Source organism: Rhincodon typus, chromosome 7 (genome assembly GCF_021869965.1).
Source record: "Rhincodon typus isolate 14 chromosome 7, sRhiTyp1.1, whole genome shotgun sequence".
In the NCBI taxonomy this organism is placed as follows: Eukaryota; Metazoa; Chordata; class Chondrichthyes; order Orectolobiformes; family Rhincodontidae; genus Rhincodon; species Rhincodon typus.
In genome coordinates this window covers 48,443,295-48,459,279 of record NC_063338.1, presented here as the reverse complement: position 1 = coordinate 48,459,279, position 15,985 = coordinate 48,443,295, and the positions used below count along the sequence as shown (strand labels likewise).

At 39.6% G+C, this 15,985-nt stretch overlaps 1 protein-coding gene across 1 annotated transcript in view; it reads left to right on the top strand.

The window, feature by feature from the left end:
- The window catches only part of kalrna (kalirin RhoGEF kinase a), a 675,519-nt gene that overhangs the window by 497,292 nt on the left and 162,242 nt on the right, over nt 1-15,985 (top strand). Inside the window, exon 34 of the mRNA XM_048598757.1 lies at nt 7,589-7,835. Coding sequence (XP_048454714.1) covers nt 7,589-7,835 — 247 coding nt within the window. The remainder of the gene's footprint in view (nt 1-7,588; nt 7,836-15,985) is intronic.

Below are 15,985 nucleotides of genomic sequence, written 5' to 3'. Positions count from 1 at the left end.
GCCAATTTTTTTGGGGTGAGAGTTGGAGGCAGGGTAAGTAGGAAATTCCAAATTTTGTTGTACAATGTGAAACTGGAGCTTGGGCATTAATTCAAATTAAGAAATTAAACAAAATTCTATTTTTAATTGAAAGATTTTCTCAAATTTGAAGTCAGAAATTAAAACCATTCTTTTTCTGTTGGTTTTTATAATAAAGCATTTTAGTTGAGTTCAGTCCTCATTAGGTTCAAACTTCCAGCTCTAAATATCCCAGCATAGAATTCACTAAATCTTTTCAGAAACTGCTGACTACTCTGGTATTTCAGGGACATGGTTAAAGAGGCTGATCCCAATCCACTGTGTTTTATAGGTTGGCATCATTGTGCAAGTTGGTTAAATTTGCCAAAGTTTCAGAATTGAAGTTTCTGTGGTACATTGAAAGCACTACTGATCTACTGATCACGACTGGAAGCTGCCATTAGCTCCGGGATGAAAGGTCCTCTCTCATGATATAACGATTGAAATTGTCCCAGCCTATGCTGGTCTATGCAGTCTATGTCATATATCTTTTGAGATGTAGAACTGACCTTTCATATGTCTGTATGAAGGCCTGCATACATTGCTCTTTTCATCCCAGATCTGCTCCACAAGATCATCTTCTTTGTAAGCTAGGGATTTGTTTATGGGAATCCTTCATTAGTGCAAAGTTTTCTCCCACACATTTTGATAGCCTCATGTTTTGTGACTTATCCAGTGTACCTTTCTGGACTGGTGAATGGAGGACATCCTGAAATGAAATGGGCCTATATCTCTAACTTGGTGCAGATGCTTGCATTCTTAGCAGAATTACTTTAATCTCAGTAGTCAACATTGAGGCATTCTCAGTTCCTGCATCCTTTCCTGAAAATCCACTACAACAAAATGTGGCACAGAAAGAGACACAATTAGTTAAGCATGGAATCCGTTCAGAGGATAAGAAGCGTGGAAGGGATGAAATTGAATTCAAACCATCCATAAGCTTGTAGAGGACTCCTGCTCCGTGTTACTGTGCAAGAAGCACGTCCAATTCACAGTTTCCTTCCTCACTTTCACACAGCATTCAAAGTGATTTATATATCTTAGTGAGCAAATTGCTTCAAAAATCAAACAGCACAAAAGAATTCGAGAAGTATGAAGTGGATATGTATGTGTTACCTTCTCAACAAAGGCTGAAGAGAAGCTTGCATACCAGACATCATGTACCTGTCTAAAGAAGGATCTATATTTACTTGCTAGTTTTGAGGTCAATTTTCAAGGATGTGCTACAACTGAATGTGTGATTCATGGGTTGAAAGCTGTTATTTGTGGCAGCATCATCAAAGGCTCGTCTTCTTTGCAAGCATCAATGGAATGTCCAGCAACTTCTCTGGAACCTCAAGTACCAGCTAAAAAGCTGCTAAGGGAAGAAGAAACAGAAGCTTCCATGGACCTAATGGTACTTCCCCATCCATTGAAGTACAGATTGAAGCTCTGATGACAATAGGAGAAAGCATCAATTATATCCTGTGTACTGGCTTCAATGTCAGGGCACCTATTTCACAGGATGCATGCCGTATTTCACACTTATTTGCATTATATTGTGTGTGCCCTCAGTTTGCTTACACACACATTTTACTGAACTCATTTCGTACTTGATTGCACAGCCAATCCTAGTTAGATTGGTGTTTTACATCTACTGAGAAGCACAGTACTTTGTGGGAAGAAACTGTGTAGAAAGGACTTCTTCAGACAGCTGGATTTTAATTTGGATAAGTGTAGGATAAGGCACAGTGCAATGGGTAATTAAAATGGGATCGGATCTTCATTGATGGGAAGGTATACAAGAAAATGATTTAGAAGTGATCATTAACAACATCCTTTCAAAATATATTCAGCATGCAATAGTAATGTAATCCCACACTAGCATGCATCTGGAAGATGTGAGACTACAACTTGGATTTCATTCCACACACCATTCTCTTTAAGATGGGTGTAGTGCAGTAATTAGAGTAAAAAACATTACCACTTCAAATTTGCTGCAAATCGTCCACACCAGAATTCCTCTCCCTCCAAAATGAAATCTCTATCTTCTTTTAAGTGGTGCTTTTCAATGGGCCGAGTCCATTTTAATTGTTGCTTGAGTGCCTGGGGGGAGAAGTTAAGGCTGATCACTGTGATCCAATTTCCTCAATGTTCAATGCATTTTGCCAGAATTCTATTTGAAATAATTACTGACAATGTATAATGGTGAAAAGAGACAATTGTTGTTGTGGTTTTATTGGTATGGCTCATCAAAGAGAAGAGGAAAAAGAAGAACTTGCAAAGCAAAGGCTTCTGTATTACTTGGAGAAGTAGTTGTACTATGTTATTGTTCTTTTAGCAATATAAGTACAGGGAGATCATTCTCATCATCCAAAAGTTTACCAATAATATAATAGCCTATTATGGATGAAACCCTGCAACATGTAAGTGACTGACTGACTGACTGACTTTATATTTTGGCTATATTTGAAAAGTTTATCATTGGAAAATTGGGCAAATGATGCAGGAAGTAAGATGGCGTTATATTCTCCATGTAGTGGGCACCACCCAAAACTATATTAACTATATTAATCCAAACCATCCCCTAACATAATGGCAGGGCATTTACATTCTCATCCCAGCTCCTCACCACATTGTAAAGTAAATGAAATTGGGCAACATTTGTATTCCTTTGACACAGTCTTCACATGTAGCAAGTACATCAATTTCCGTAAATTTTAAATGATATATTCTGCTGTCTTATTATTAAATAGATACATTATCATGTTTTTGATTTTCCTCTTGTTTTCAATCAATTTGTTTAGTCTCTGTACTAAATATATCTGGATATTTTTCCCCTGCTTTCATCCATCTTGGGTGGAAAGTGTACCCTGTTTCTAAATTCATGTTGATTAGAGAGTAGCATGGCAAGCACTGGCACTGTCGAGCTTTTTAAAAATTTCTTTGTAAACTCTGTTACATTAGACCTCAATTTTAAAGCTTAAAGTTGCTGCATCTCTTTTTTTTAAACTTTTCTTGATCGTCCTGCCCAAGCGTGTAATGTAGCTGGGGTTTTTGGATGTTAATCTGCCTGATGGATTCAAACATTCTCTTTCAACTCCTGATGCTGTGTGTTGGGAATTAAAGAATCAAATTGACATCTCAACCTGAGTGTTTGCTCCCAGGTTGGGGATACACAGTCAGGATGATGTTCAGATCTACACAGCGGAGCTGGAAATACGTGCCCCTGATCTTCATATTTTCATTCCACGTGAGCGGGTGACAGTGGGAGTTACGCCCTCTGCCTCTGCAACAGGATGGGAGGCAGCCACAGGGGCTGCCAGCTGGTGAGATGGGCTGCAAGTAACCCTGGGTGCTTTGGCACTTTGTTGCAGCTTCAAGACCAAAGAAGAAACCAAAAACCAGCTTTCCAGCCCTCGTATTTCACACACACTCAGTCACTCTCCCCTCCCTCAACCAATTCCCCAGCCTATATCCATGCCACCTCCAGCCTCCTTTGGCCCCTCATACCCTCCCTGCCAACCTCTGTCCTTTAACAAACATACAAAATGGGAGCTATTCAGTCCCTCGAGCCTGCTTCACCATTCAATAAGATTATGGCTTATATGTTTGTGTCCTCACTTCCACATTCCTGTCCATTCACAATAATCTCTGACTTCCTTACTGGTCCTTTCTGCAAAGGTCCCCAGTATTGCAGATTTTCTGTCAATTCAGTCTTCAGCCAATTCAATTCTCTCTTTGTGATATCTGGAAATGATTGGAGACACTGGATAATGCAAAGGTTGTGGCAATGTTCTGGCAATAATATTGAAGACTTGTGCTCTAGAACTTGCCACTCCCCTAGCCAAGTTGTTTCAGTACAGTTACAATAATGCCATCTACCCAACAATGTGGAACATTGCTCAGATGTGTCCTGTACACAAAAAATCCAACTTAGTCAATCACCACCTCACCAGTCTACTGTTAATCATCAGTGAAGTGATCATGTCATCAACAGCATTATCAAGCAGCACCAACTCAACAACAACCTGTATCAGTGGTGCCCAGTTTGGGTTCCGCCAGGGCCACTCAGCTCCTGAACTCATTACAGTCTTGTTTCAAACATGGAGACAAAAGAGCTCGATTCCAGTATGAGGTGAGAGTGACAGCCCTGGACATAAGGCCACATTTGACCAAATGTCAAATCAAGGATATCAAGTAGCCCTAGTGAAACTGGAGTCCATAAGAAATGGGAACGAAAACAAAGTTGCTGGAAAAGCTCAGCAGGCCTGGCAGCATTTGTGAAGAAAAAAGCAGAGTTAACGTTTTGGGTCCAGGAATCCTTCCTCAGTATTCAACTGGTTGGAGTCATACCTGGCACGTAGGAAGTTGGTTGTGGTTGTTGGAGGTCAATCATCTCAGCTCCGGGGCATCTCTGCAGGAGTTCCTCAGGGTAGTGTCGTAGATCCAACCATTGTCAGCCGCTTCATCAGTGACCTTCCTTCCACCTTCCTAATGGTGCAGTGAAAGAAATTAGTGATGCACACAATTCCAGAACTGGAGGAACACAAGATTCTTGGTTGGGGAGCCTTGGAGAGGAGGGAGCAATTGTGAGCCTGGGGGAGGTTATGGTGACAGGAGGGGCCAAGCCATAGAAAGATAAGAATTTTAAGTTTGAAGCATTGTTGTACCAGGAGCCAAGGTAGGTGATGAACATTGTGGAATATATTGAAGAGTAATTAAATGATTTGTGGCATGAATGTAATAGATCTGCAACATTTTCTATTCTTTCATTGGGCGTAGGCATCACTGGCCAGGCTAGCATATATTACAACCCCAAAATTGCCCTTCAATGGAATGGCTTGAAGCAATATTAAGAGTCAATCACATTATTGTGGACCTAAAGTTTCTTTACGGCCAGACCAGATAAAGATGGCAGATTCTTTATCTAATGTAAATGAATGGAGCAGATGGATTTATATTCCTCAATATCGATACTATCTTTATATTCTAGACTTATTAATTGATTTTAAATTCCATTAGCTGTTGTGGTGAGGCTTGAACCCATGTCTTCAGACCCAGTAAGCTGGGCCTCTCAATTAATAGTCCAATGACATTATCCTCCCCTTTTTATGGAAGTCTATGAATGTGAGGTTTTGTTCAGGGCTCAAACCTGGTAATTAAGCTGAAAGAATTTCTGAGTTCCATTATCTACTTCACTAAAGTTGCAGTGTCACTCGTCACAGGTTCGCCTTGGATGAAAGATCTGCTCTGTTTCAATTCCCTTCAGAAAATTGCATTTGACACTCTACTGCGCATCTGGGGAGGGGTTGCTTTGAATATGCTTTGTCCCAAGAGTCTCCGCCTGCCTCCTCCCCCTGCCCCACCTCACCTGGGCATTCTAATGGGCACCAATTGTTTTTGTATCAAACAAACATTCCTATGAGGCCGTGCACATCTGTGGCATGTTTATGCTAGATTTCAACTATCGGTGAGGAGTGGAAACACTCAAATACAAGTAGGTCCAACCCCTCCTTATGTCAATGATCTTGCAAGATTTAACACCCCCCGAAAGGCCATTTTCAAACTGGCTTAAAGCCGGGAACTGGTCCATCTGGATCTCAGCCTTTACAACCATTCCAGTAAGTTGTTGTCTGTTGCCACAAGGATCCAACGGAGTTGCTGTGGATCTTCAAAGTCTGATGTGGTTTATATGACAAGATAGGCCATGGATTTCATAATTGTCCATTAAGTAAGCTTTATCTTATATGGATCTTAGAAAAAGTCCTCTGAATCACAATCCTGAAACTCTAAATGGGATTTTCCTATTCAGCAAATAGCCTTGGCAATATTTAAACTGAATCTTGCAACCTCACTTGGTGTAATTCTTAAAATAGACCTTTATCAGTTCAATGCAGCTCATAGTCCAAAATCTGGACTTAGAAAGCAGTTGGAGGTTGCTAGCTTTGTATCAGTGAATATCATCGGAAGCAATCAAAATTGAGGACAGGGTTCATGCTCTCAAGTTCTGAAGGCTCTTAAAAAAAAAAAGTGCCTAAATGGAAAATAAGGAACTACTCTTCCAATTCGCATTGGGCTTCACTGGAATACTGTGGAAGGACTAGGGTAGAAATGTGAATATGAGAGTAGGATGGCATATTCAAATGGAAAACAGCTGGAAGTTGGGTCATAATGCAGTCACCTAGTCTGTATCTAATCTCCCAGATGCAGAGGAGATTACATTTGAGCAGCAAATACAATAGACTAGATTGAAAGAAGTGCAGAAAAATCGCTGCTTCACCTGGAAAGAAGTGTTTGGGGACTTCGACAGATAGACGGGTGGAGATAAAGAATAAAGGACTGCATCTCCTGCAGTTGCATGGGAAAATGCTGTGGAAAGGGAATGAGGTATTGACCTCACTTTCCACCCCACCAGTTTCTGTACTCCATACCAAAGGGCCCCTACAGTGTGGAAACAGGTCATTCGGCCCAACAGTCCACACTGACCAAGCCTCTGAAGAGCATCCCACTCAGACCCATCCCCCTACATTTCCCATGGCTAACCCACTTAGCCTGCACATCCCTGAGCATGATGGGCAATTTAGCACAGTCAATCTATCTAACCTGCACATCTTTGGATTGTGGGAGGAAAGTGGAGAACTCGGAGGAAACCCACACAGACACTGGGAGAATGCACAAACTGACATGGGGAGAATGTGCATTGAGAGGAAAAAGTCCAATTTTCCAACTAAGTTTTGAATGGTGAGACAGTTTTCTTGGGGGTTGGATAGCTCAGTTGACTGGATGGCTGGTTTGCAGTGCAGAGTGATGGCAACAGCATGGGGGTGGGGGAGGAGTTCAATTCCCACCTGGGCTGAATTTACCATGAAGGTCCTACTTTCTCTACCTTGGCCATTGTCTGAGGCATGGTGACCCGCAGGCTAAGCCACCACCGGTCATCTCTTTCTAAGGAGAGAGTAGGACTATGGTGACTTTATAGCAATGTTTATTGTCGTTTGTTTAAAACTTTGAAATCTTGTGGCTCTACTCTCTTAGTGACTACCTGGGTCTCACACTTTGTCAACTTTAAAAGAAAAGTTACAGGTCTCTGGTAGGATTGTAATTAAATTTGACATCTGGTCTGAGACCAGAGTTTTGAGTTAATGTTTCAGTCCATGAGCATTGGTTCAGACAAAGGACAACATTGCTTAATTTCATTAGAAATGTTCTGAAAAAAAAACAAGTAGATGTAATGGAAAACCTACAATCTTAAAAGAGGTAACAAGGCGTAGAGCTGGATGAACACAGCAGGCCAAGCAGCATCAGAGGAGCAGGAAGGCTGACGTTTCGGGCCTAGACCCTTCTTCAGAATTTCTGCTTGGCCTGCTGTGTTCATCCAGCTCTACACCTTGTTATCTCAGATTCTCCAGCATCTGTAGTTCCTACTATCTCTGAAACAATCTTAAAAGAGGTCATCCTTTTTGCCAAGCATTTATCACTGAATTATATTATCCTTTTTCAAATGCTTACAATGTCTTAAAAGTGTTTTTTCAATATCTTCCCTCAACAGCTTTCTGGAGGTTGTGAATTGACAGTGGTGCTGCAAGATTTCTTGGCAAGCAACAGCAGTGAACTCAGTATCCAAATAGGACAAACTGTTGAGCTATTGGAGAGACCCAGTGAAAGGCCTGGCTGGTGCTTAGTACGTACAACAGATAGAAGTCCTCCACTGGAAGGTTTGGTTCCCAGCAGTACGCTCTGCATATCTCACTCCCGCAGCAGTGTGGAAATGGAGTGTTTCTTCCCATCTGGAAAAGGTAAATGCAGCTTTTCAAATGCTTTCTTTACCCTGGGCCCTGGAGTAATGACAAGTTTGAACTGCTTAACAATAATCCAGTTTAAGATCACATGAAGGATTTTCTTTTATATTATGCAATAAAACAATCCTTCATTAAAATAATAATAATGGGTTGAAGAAAGGTCTTACCTATTCTGCCCTAACTAATTAAATGACAGTAGAAGCAGCTTGAAATTAAACTGACTTAATGAGAGCTCAATTGTTAGCATCCTTTCCTCTGAGTCACAGGTGCTGGTTTAAATTCTAGTCCTGTGCTTGAGCACAAAGATCCTGGTTGAATTCAGTGCAGTACTGAAGCATTGGTGGAGGTGCTTCCTCTCAGAGAAGATGTTAAACAGAGACCTCCTATATTCTCTGAAGTAGACATAATAAAATTCCATATCACTATTTTGAAGAAGAAGTGAGAAGTTATCCTAGGTGTTCTGGCCAGAGTTAATCCCTCAATCAAAATCACCAGAACAGATTATGTGGTGATTATTACATGGCTGACAGTGAGAACTCAATGTCCACACATTGGCTGTCATCTTTCCAACGTCACAACAATGATTATATTACAAGACTAGGGAGCAATTTTTTAAGGTGAGAGTAGAGAGATTTAAAAAAGACATAAGAAGCAATTTTTTTTACACAGAGGGTGGTTCATGTGTGGAATGAACTTCCTGATGAAGTTTTGGATGCGGGTACAATTACAACATTTAAAAGACATTTGTGTGGATATATGAATAGGAAAGGTTTGGGGAGATATGGGCCAGGTGGGACTAGCTTAGTTTGGGATTATGTTCAGCATGGACTGGTTGGACCAAAGGATCTGTGTAAAGTGCTTTGGAATGTCTGGTGGTCATGAAAAGAGCACTTGTTAAATACAAATTGCATTGATTTATCATTTTAATTGAATCATTCAAGAATCAAAGTCACAAGATACAGGAAGTGACCACATGTATAACTGAAGAATCACAATTAGACAATCAATGGCTTGCTTATAAATTGCAATGGGGTCCTGCCTCCATGATGTGACATTTAGTTAAATCTTAATACTGCTATTGTACATCTCAGTCCATGTCCCCTACATCCTAACCTGGACTCAAGTTAACAGCAGTAAATAGTGCACTACTAGTTTCACTGCTGCTGTCCATCAGAAGGGGAAAAGAGATTGAGAAGTGATTCACTTCTCAGCCAAAGAAATAAGGTAATTGGAAGAACTTCCAGAAAGTAAAAAACAAATGACTGCCCAAGTACCAAAAGCAAATGGGCCTGGACATAAGGCTGAAGTCAGAGAAACAGTGAGATTTGGAGATAGCATGTAACTGGAAGAGACTGTAGAAGTAGGGCTGCAGAGAGGAATGGGGTGATGTGTGGGCAAACCAGAGAGGAATGTCAAAATTCAGTGTTTTAAAATTAAAGCTTTAAGTTATGAAACATCCATTCTGTGTAGCTTATTGAAGACAGAGATGATGGGGATGGGATGAGGAAACATTTTCAGTTATCTTTTTAGATGCATCTGAATTGGGAATCTTGTGCAAGGACAGTCCTAGTAGAGAACTATCTGGTCAACCATGATCAATACTACAGTGAGGATGAGGAAAGATAGAACACCATTGGTTTCATTCATTACTTTAGCTAGAACTGTTTTTGTCTGGGAGAATGGTACAGACTAGACTGAAGGGATTTAAATAGGAAATTGATGATTAATGTCACCACCTAATTTCTAAGCGCATATTGAAAAATAGACAGTGCTTCCATCGCAATGAAAGCAGAATTCCAGGGTTAAAGTGAGTGGCTGACTGGCAGAACAGAATTCCCTTCTATCTTCTATACCTGCTCTGGTGATACAAAAGTGAGGCAATGGGTCTAAAATTTATAGTTTTTTCTACTAAGATAATACATGAAAGCTGTAAGACACACACAGTAAGGTAAAAACGGTATAATCCTAAATGTATGTAAACTATTGAAAAATAAGATTGCAGCTGAAATCGTTGTAATTGTTTTCAGCTTCTGACTTAATTCGAAAACATGTCAGAATTTTAAGTGAATACTTTGCATCTGGATAAGCCTGTTCCCATTCTCTTTCCTTTCTTTCCCTCTTAACCTGAAGAAAATCCTACAAACATTAAGAGAGAGCATTGGAATAGATCATAAAGCGATCAGCTTCTCCCGTTTTATCTATGAAATGAAAAATGTAAGCTGGTGAATGTAATTGAATTCCTGGGCCAATATCTTAACTTTAAGGGTCAGCTACCAGAGGACTTTCAAGAAACAACCATTTTGGTTAGGAGAAGTATTTGGATAATATTGTATTATATTGTGTTGAAGTACATTGAATGTGTTTTCATATAGATCGCAGAGTGGGCATGTATGCATACTGATTGTAATAGGAGACTGGAGCCACTTTCACAATATTTATGTAATGACAGGAAGTTATGCTCACTCCAACTCAGCAGTTGCAAGGACTGAGAAATATACACTGTGGATCTGAGCCAGGAGGTCAATGTGGGGTGGGAAAGAATGAGTATTGCAGCAGCCAAAACATTTTATGGGGACGAGATCATTTAAGCTTTTCCCTTTCTTTTAATACGAACAGATTTGCATGCTTTCAGGTAACCTTCAGTCATCTCTTTAAAGTCCCACAAAAATGGCATGATTCAGTTCCTAAAACCAGCATTGAATGTGATTTTAAAAACGGAAAGAAGTTTGTTTCAGACTGGAATGCAGGCTGATCATTTTGAAGCATTGACAAAAGTTGTGTTTAGCAGAGTTTTAATGATCAATTGCTGAGATTCCTTCACACTTTATAATTTGTCTATCAACTTAACTTTCAGCATAAACTGGGAAATAGACAGACAAAAATCATCCCCCTCATATATAAAACTTCTGAATGACATCCTAACCCTGCTTGTAACAGAAACAGGTGTTCCAAGTAGAATTTGATAAACTATTTTAACCACTACTGCACTTATGGTGCAAAATCAGAAAAACACAGCTGAGCACTTTAAATCTCCACCATAGTGCATGGTTTTTATTTTGAACGTATCACTAATGACCAGGATTAAATGAAACTCTATCACAGAGTTACGGCAGAAGTGAGACAGTTAATGGCTGGACTTTCATCTTTGAGAAAGAAATTGTAAATTGGACTGTTTCCCGATATCATGATCCTGCCTGTGAACCAGCAGTGCCTAGACACACAATTTTCATTTCGAGGGGTGGGTAGAATGGTAAGCGGGATTCAGGGCTGTCACTCCCTGAAACAGGGCAGAAGTAGAAATGGAGGGCTGTTAGTCACCCCAGTCCTCACCCTTCACTTCCTACCCATATTTCTCAATATTTCCCTGCCTCCACTACATCCACTATGCCCATTCCATGCTCCCCATCATGCCTCCTCCATATACCCCATGCCTATTCATGCAGTATCCACTATAGACAGAAATTATGAGCCATCTAATAATATTTGGAAGTCTTTGGCTATTTCATGAACAAGTCGATCATGCGACTCATCCAACTGTTGCACTATTTCAAAGGTTGAAAAAATGGATGATTGGCAATCAATGAAATTGGTACAATGAAATCTGAATATCAACACTGTTCAATGCAAAATAACACTTTTTATCTAGTGGGTAATGTGCTCATATGTGCTGAAGACATTTTCAATTTCACAACGTTGGTCAATTAAATGGTCTCATATCTCTTCAGATCAAAATCATTTCAAACGTCACTGTATAAAAGACAGCTTATTAAGTATATCATACCACATATAGCTGAAAAACACATTTGTCAAAGCTGTACATCTTTAATTCATTAGGACATTTCTCTACAAAACAAATTCAAGGAGAAAATCAATATTTCTACTGTGTCAGAGGAAAGTACTGATTGGTTTGCCAAGTGGATGCTAATCGGTAGAGGTGTTGCCATGGAGAATGAACCCATTGATGCTGATTGACAGTTAACAACCAGGCTTTGTTTAAACTGTTAAACCAGGTAGGTTGACTTTGAATGGTCAGGGCATCAATCTGAGAATCAAGTGAGTGAATGGCTATCATCTGTTTTGTTGAGTTGAAACAGGTTCAGTGCAAAGAATCTGACTGCAAAGAATCAGGCCCTGTGAATTAATATATAGCTTTCAATACATGTAAGCAAGCCATACGTGGGCCTGACTGACAATCATAAATTGGTTGCCAGCATAATTCATCACATATTCAAGATCATATAGCAAATGTTGTCCAATTGCAGAATCACATCTAATGTTAGACACTTGTGCTGTGAGTTTTGCAAATATGGCTGATTGGGTATGGTTAGTATCTTGCTTGTTTTGAACATACAAACAGGGAACAAGAGTAGGCCACTCAGCCCTTCAAGCCTTCTCCACCACTCGTAAGATCATAGCAGATCTGATTTTAATTTCAACTTTATATTCCTGCATATACTCAGTAATCCTTCAACCCCTTGGTAATCAAGAATCTATTTACCTCTGCCTTAAAAATATTTAAAGATTTTACATCCACTTCCTTTTGAACAAGGGAATTCCAAAGACTCTCAACTCTCTGAGAGAAAGAATGTTTCCTCATCTCTGTTTTAAATGGGTAACTCCTTATTTTTAAACTATGACCTCCAAGTTTTAGATTCTCCCACAAGACGAAACAACCTAACTATGTCCACTCAGTGAAATCCCCTCAGGATCTTATATGTTTCAATTAAGTCACCTTTGACTCTTCTAAGCTCCAGAGAACACAGGCCTAGCCTGTCTAGCCTTTCCCCGTAAGGGAGTCTGCTTATTCCAGGTATTAATCAATTAAATGTTTTTTGAAATGCTTCCAATGCATTAGTACCCTTCCTTCAGTACGGTGACTTGTACCATACACAGTACTCCAGATGCGATCTCACCAATGCACTGTACAACTGAAGCATTGCCTCCCTACTGTTGCATTCAATTCCGTGTCCAAATCTTTGCACTGACTCATCCTATCTTGATCCTTTGCAGGCTCTTTATGTCCTCTTCACAACTCATTTTCATACCTATCTTTATTTCATTAGCAAAGTTAGCAACCATACCTTTGTTCCCCTTATCCAAATCATTTACATAAATTGTAAGGAGTTGAAGACCCAGAACTGACCCCGTGGCTCTCATCCTGACAGCCTGAAAAAATCCCATTTCTCTGTTAGCCAGGCAATTGCTATTCATGCCAATATGTTACCCCTTATGAGCTTTTTCTGCAATAGCCTTTGATGTGGCACCTTATCGAATGCCTTCTGGAAATCTTCTTGTTCCCTTTATCTACAGCACAAGTTACTTTTTCAAAGAACTTCAATAAATTTGTTAAACATGACTTCCCTTTGACAAAACCAAGTTGGCTCTGCCTGATTAACTTGAACTTATCCAAATACCCTGTTATAATGTCTTTAATAATAGCTTCTAACATTTTCTCTATGACAGATGTTAAACTAACTGGCCTGTAGTTTCCTACTTTCTGCATCCCTCCATTTTTGAGTAAAGGAGTTTTATTAGCTATTTTCCAATTTGAAGGAACCTTCCCTGAATCTAATGAGTTTTGGAAAATTAAAACCAATCCGTCAGCAAGCTTTCTTCTGCTCAGACCCTAGGATGAAATTCATCAGATCTTGGGGACTTGTCAACTCTCAGTTCCAACAATTTACTCAATTCTACGTTCTGGTAATTGTAATTTTCATGAGTTCATTCCTCCTTTTCAATTCCTGATTTACAGCTATTTCGGGATGCTTCTTGAATCCTCTCTAGTGAACACTGATAGTCAACGGAACATATTGTTTGGTATGATCCACTAGTCTTTGGAATATACAACCTACATACCCGACATCCCATCAACAATGAAATTTATCTGAATGTTTAGCGTAGACAAAAACCCAGAGATCTTGTCGTGGTTGTCAGTCAACCTCAGTCAAGTCAAGGAGGATAGCCTTCATTCAGCGAGTCCTGGCATAGTGAGCCAAGGGCAGCCTCCAGTACTATTCTAGAGGCTTGGACACTGTTCGTCATCTGCTTGGGGCTGTCAAAGTCAGCATGAAAGTGGATGGAACAGCTATTACTATTGGTGCAGATAGGGAAGTATCCCAAGTAAGTAGGCAGTGCAAAGTGAAGCAGGCTTAATGATGTTGGGAGTTGCAGTAGACGAGTTATATTTATACTTCAACATCACAAGAAAAACAGATTATTTGGTCATTATCTCATTGCAGTTTGTTGAAGTTTGCTGTTCATAAACTGGCTGCCATGTTTCCTACAGCAGTGGCTAAATTCGTGTACTTTATTGACTATAAAGCATTTGGGGATGTTCTGAGGTTCAGGGTGTTATATAAATGCAAGTCTTTTATCTAATTGTTTTGAAATTTCCCTCTGGTGCTGCATTAAGTGACTTTTCCCCCTCTTTTGTGAGCCTGAGTAACAAGTGTCAGAAAGCTGTGTGATTGTGGCTAAACCCCATTCTGGTCTTTCATTTCATTCATAGAAATGCATTTACCAGCAGCGCATGCAGGACATATTATGTGCTCAAAATTGTGACCATTTGTTCCCTCCCTCACTCAGGGATGTTGAAGCCTATTACAGATCTCCAAATATTGCCCTGGCAGATGTTGGTGAACTCAACAGAGGCAAAGGGTGTAACCTGAAATATACCACAGCGTATTAGTACATGGATTGAGTACTTTGGGGCTAAATCATTGGAGGATCACAGGTGATCAAAATAGCCCTCCATGGACTATCCCCGCCTCCTCCACCCAACACTTCATCTCCAAATCTTAGCTAGTTGCTTATGGTGTACAAATTTAGCATTTGAAGTGATCTAGAGCTGAATGTTCAATTCCACATCTTATTCATTGCCAACTCCATCTCCATACCCACCTCTGAACTTACTTCAGCTTCATCATTGCCGAAACCTTAATTCAAACCTTTCAGCATGACTTTTCCAATTCCTGTGTGTTGATCTCCTGAATTAAATTCTACATAAATATGGACATGTTTAAAACTCCAGGCAAAATTCCTCTACTCTGTCCTTGTCATCGCTGACCTCCATTGAATGTAATAATCTTAGCTTCCTTTACAGATATCTTCTCCACAGCCTTGTCTCACCTCTGTAATCTTTGCCATACAAATATTTTAGCTGTACTATCCTTCTTGCTGTCCTGATTTATTATGTATCCCTGATCATCTTCTGTAGAGACTTTAGCATCTCAACTGCCAACCTAGAAACATTGATCAGAAGAACCTTTAAAAAAAACTATTCTTCATCTCTTTCTGCCAATGTCTTTGTTTATTTTCTTTAATTTATCTCCTTCTGCTATTGTACTCAGAGTCTGTTTGTATTCTTTTCTGTTCTTTTTCCCCTGTGAAGTGCTTTAAAGATCTTTACTATGTTAAAGATGTTATCTAAATGCTTTTGCAACAGTTAAGCGGGAAGACTGTACTTATCTTCATGAGCTTAATTAGGGTAAACACCAGTCTTTGCTGTGTATTATTAATGTCATTTGCAGTAGTAAACACATTTAACAATAAGTTCTTTAGAAAAGAAAAGTTAAGGATATGAAGTAATTTAAATAAACAAAGTCATCAGGATTTAATGAAGAATTTTGCATAGACAGGTCGAGGAAAAGTTGTAAATAAGAGGTGCTTTGGCAAACAATGGTTATGAAGATATTAAATTGGAGAAGATCATCCATTACTCCTCTGGGTTAAAATTAGATTTTGTTAGTGATTTTATCATCTTGACAAATGTGACTTGTTTCTGTCCATGTGAAGCTCCTGCTGTTTTCTTAATTTGACACAGAAGTATGTACCTAGAATAACTTAATTTATGAGTATCAGTGATCATTTGCAACGTTATCCAGGTGTCCTACTTTATCAAGAGGAATAATGCCCTAGTTTTCCCTAGCCATGTAGCAATGGCCATCTGTTATTTTTGTCCTGACTATTATTGGGGACACTTTTTTTAGGTTATCATAACCTTGCTGCAGAATATGCATAGTACAAAAAGTACCTTCTGCTGCTTTTATTATGAATTTAGATTGGATATACCTTCTTGAATGTTACCACTTCTGTTTCTAGTTCACAGGAGGATTACTGTGAATCCAAGGTCAAACAACAGGAAATAA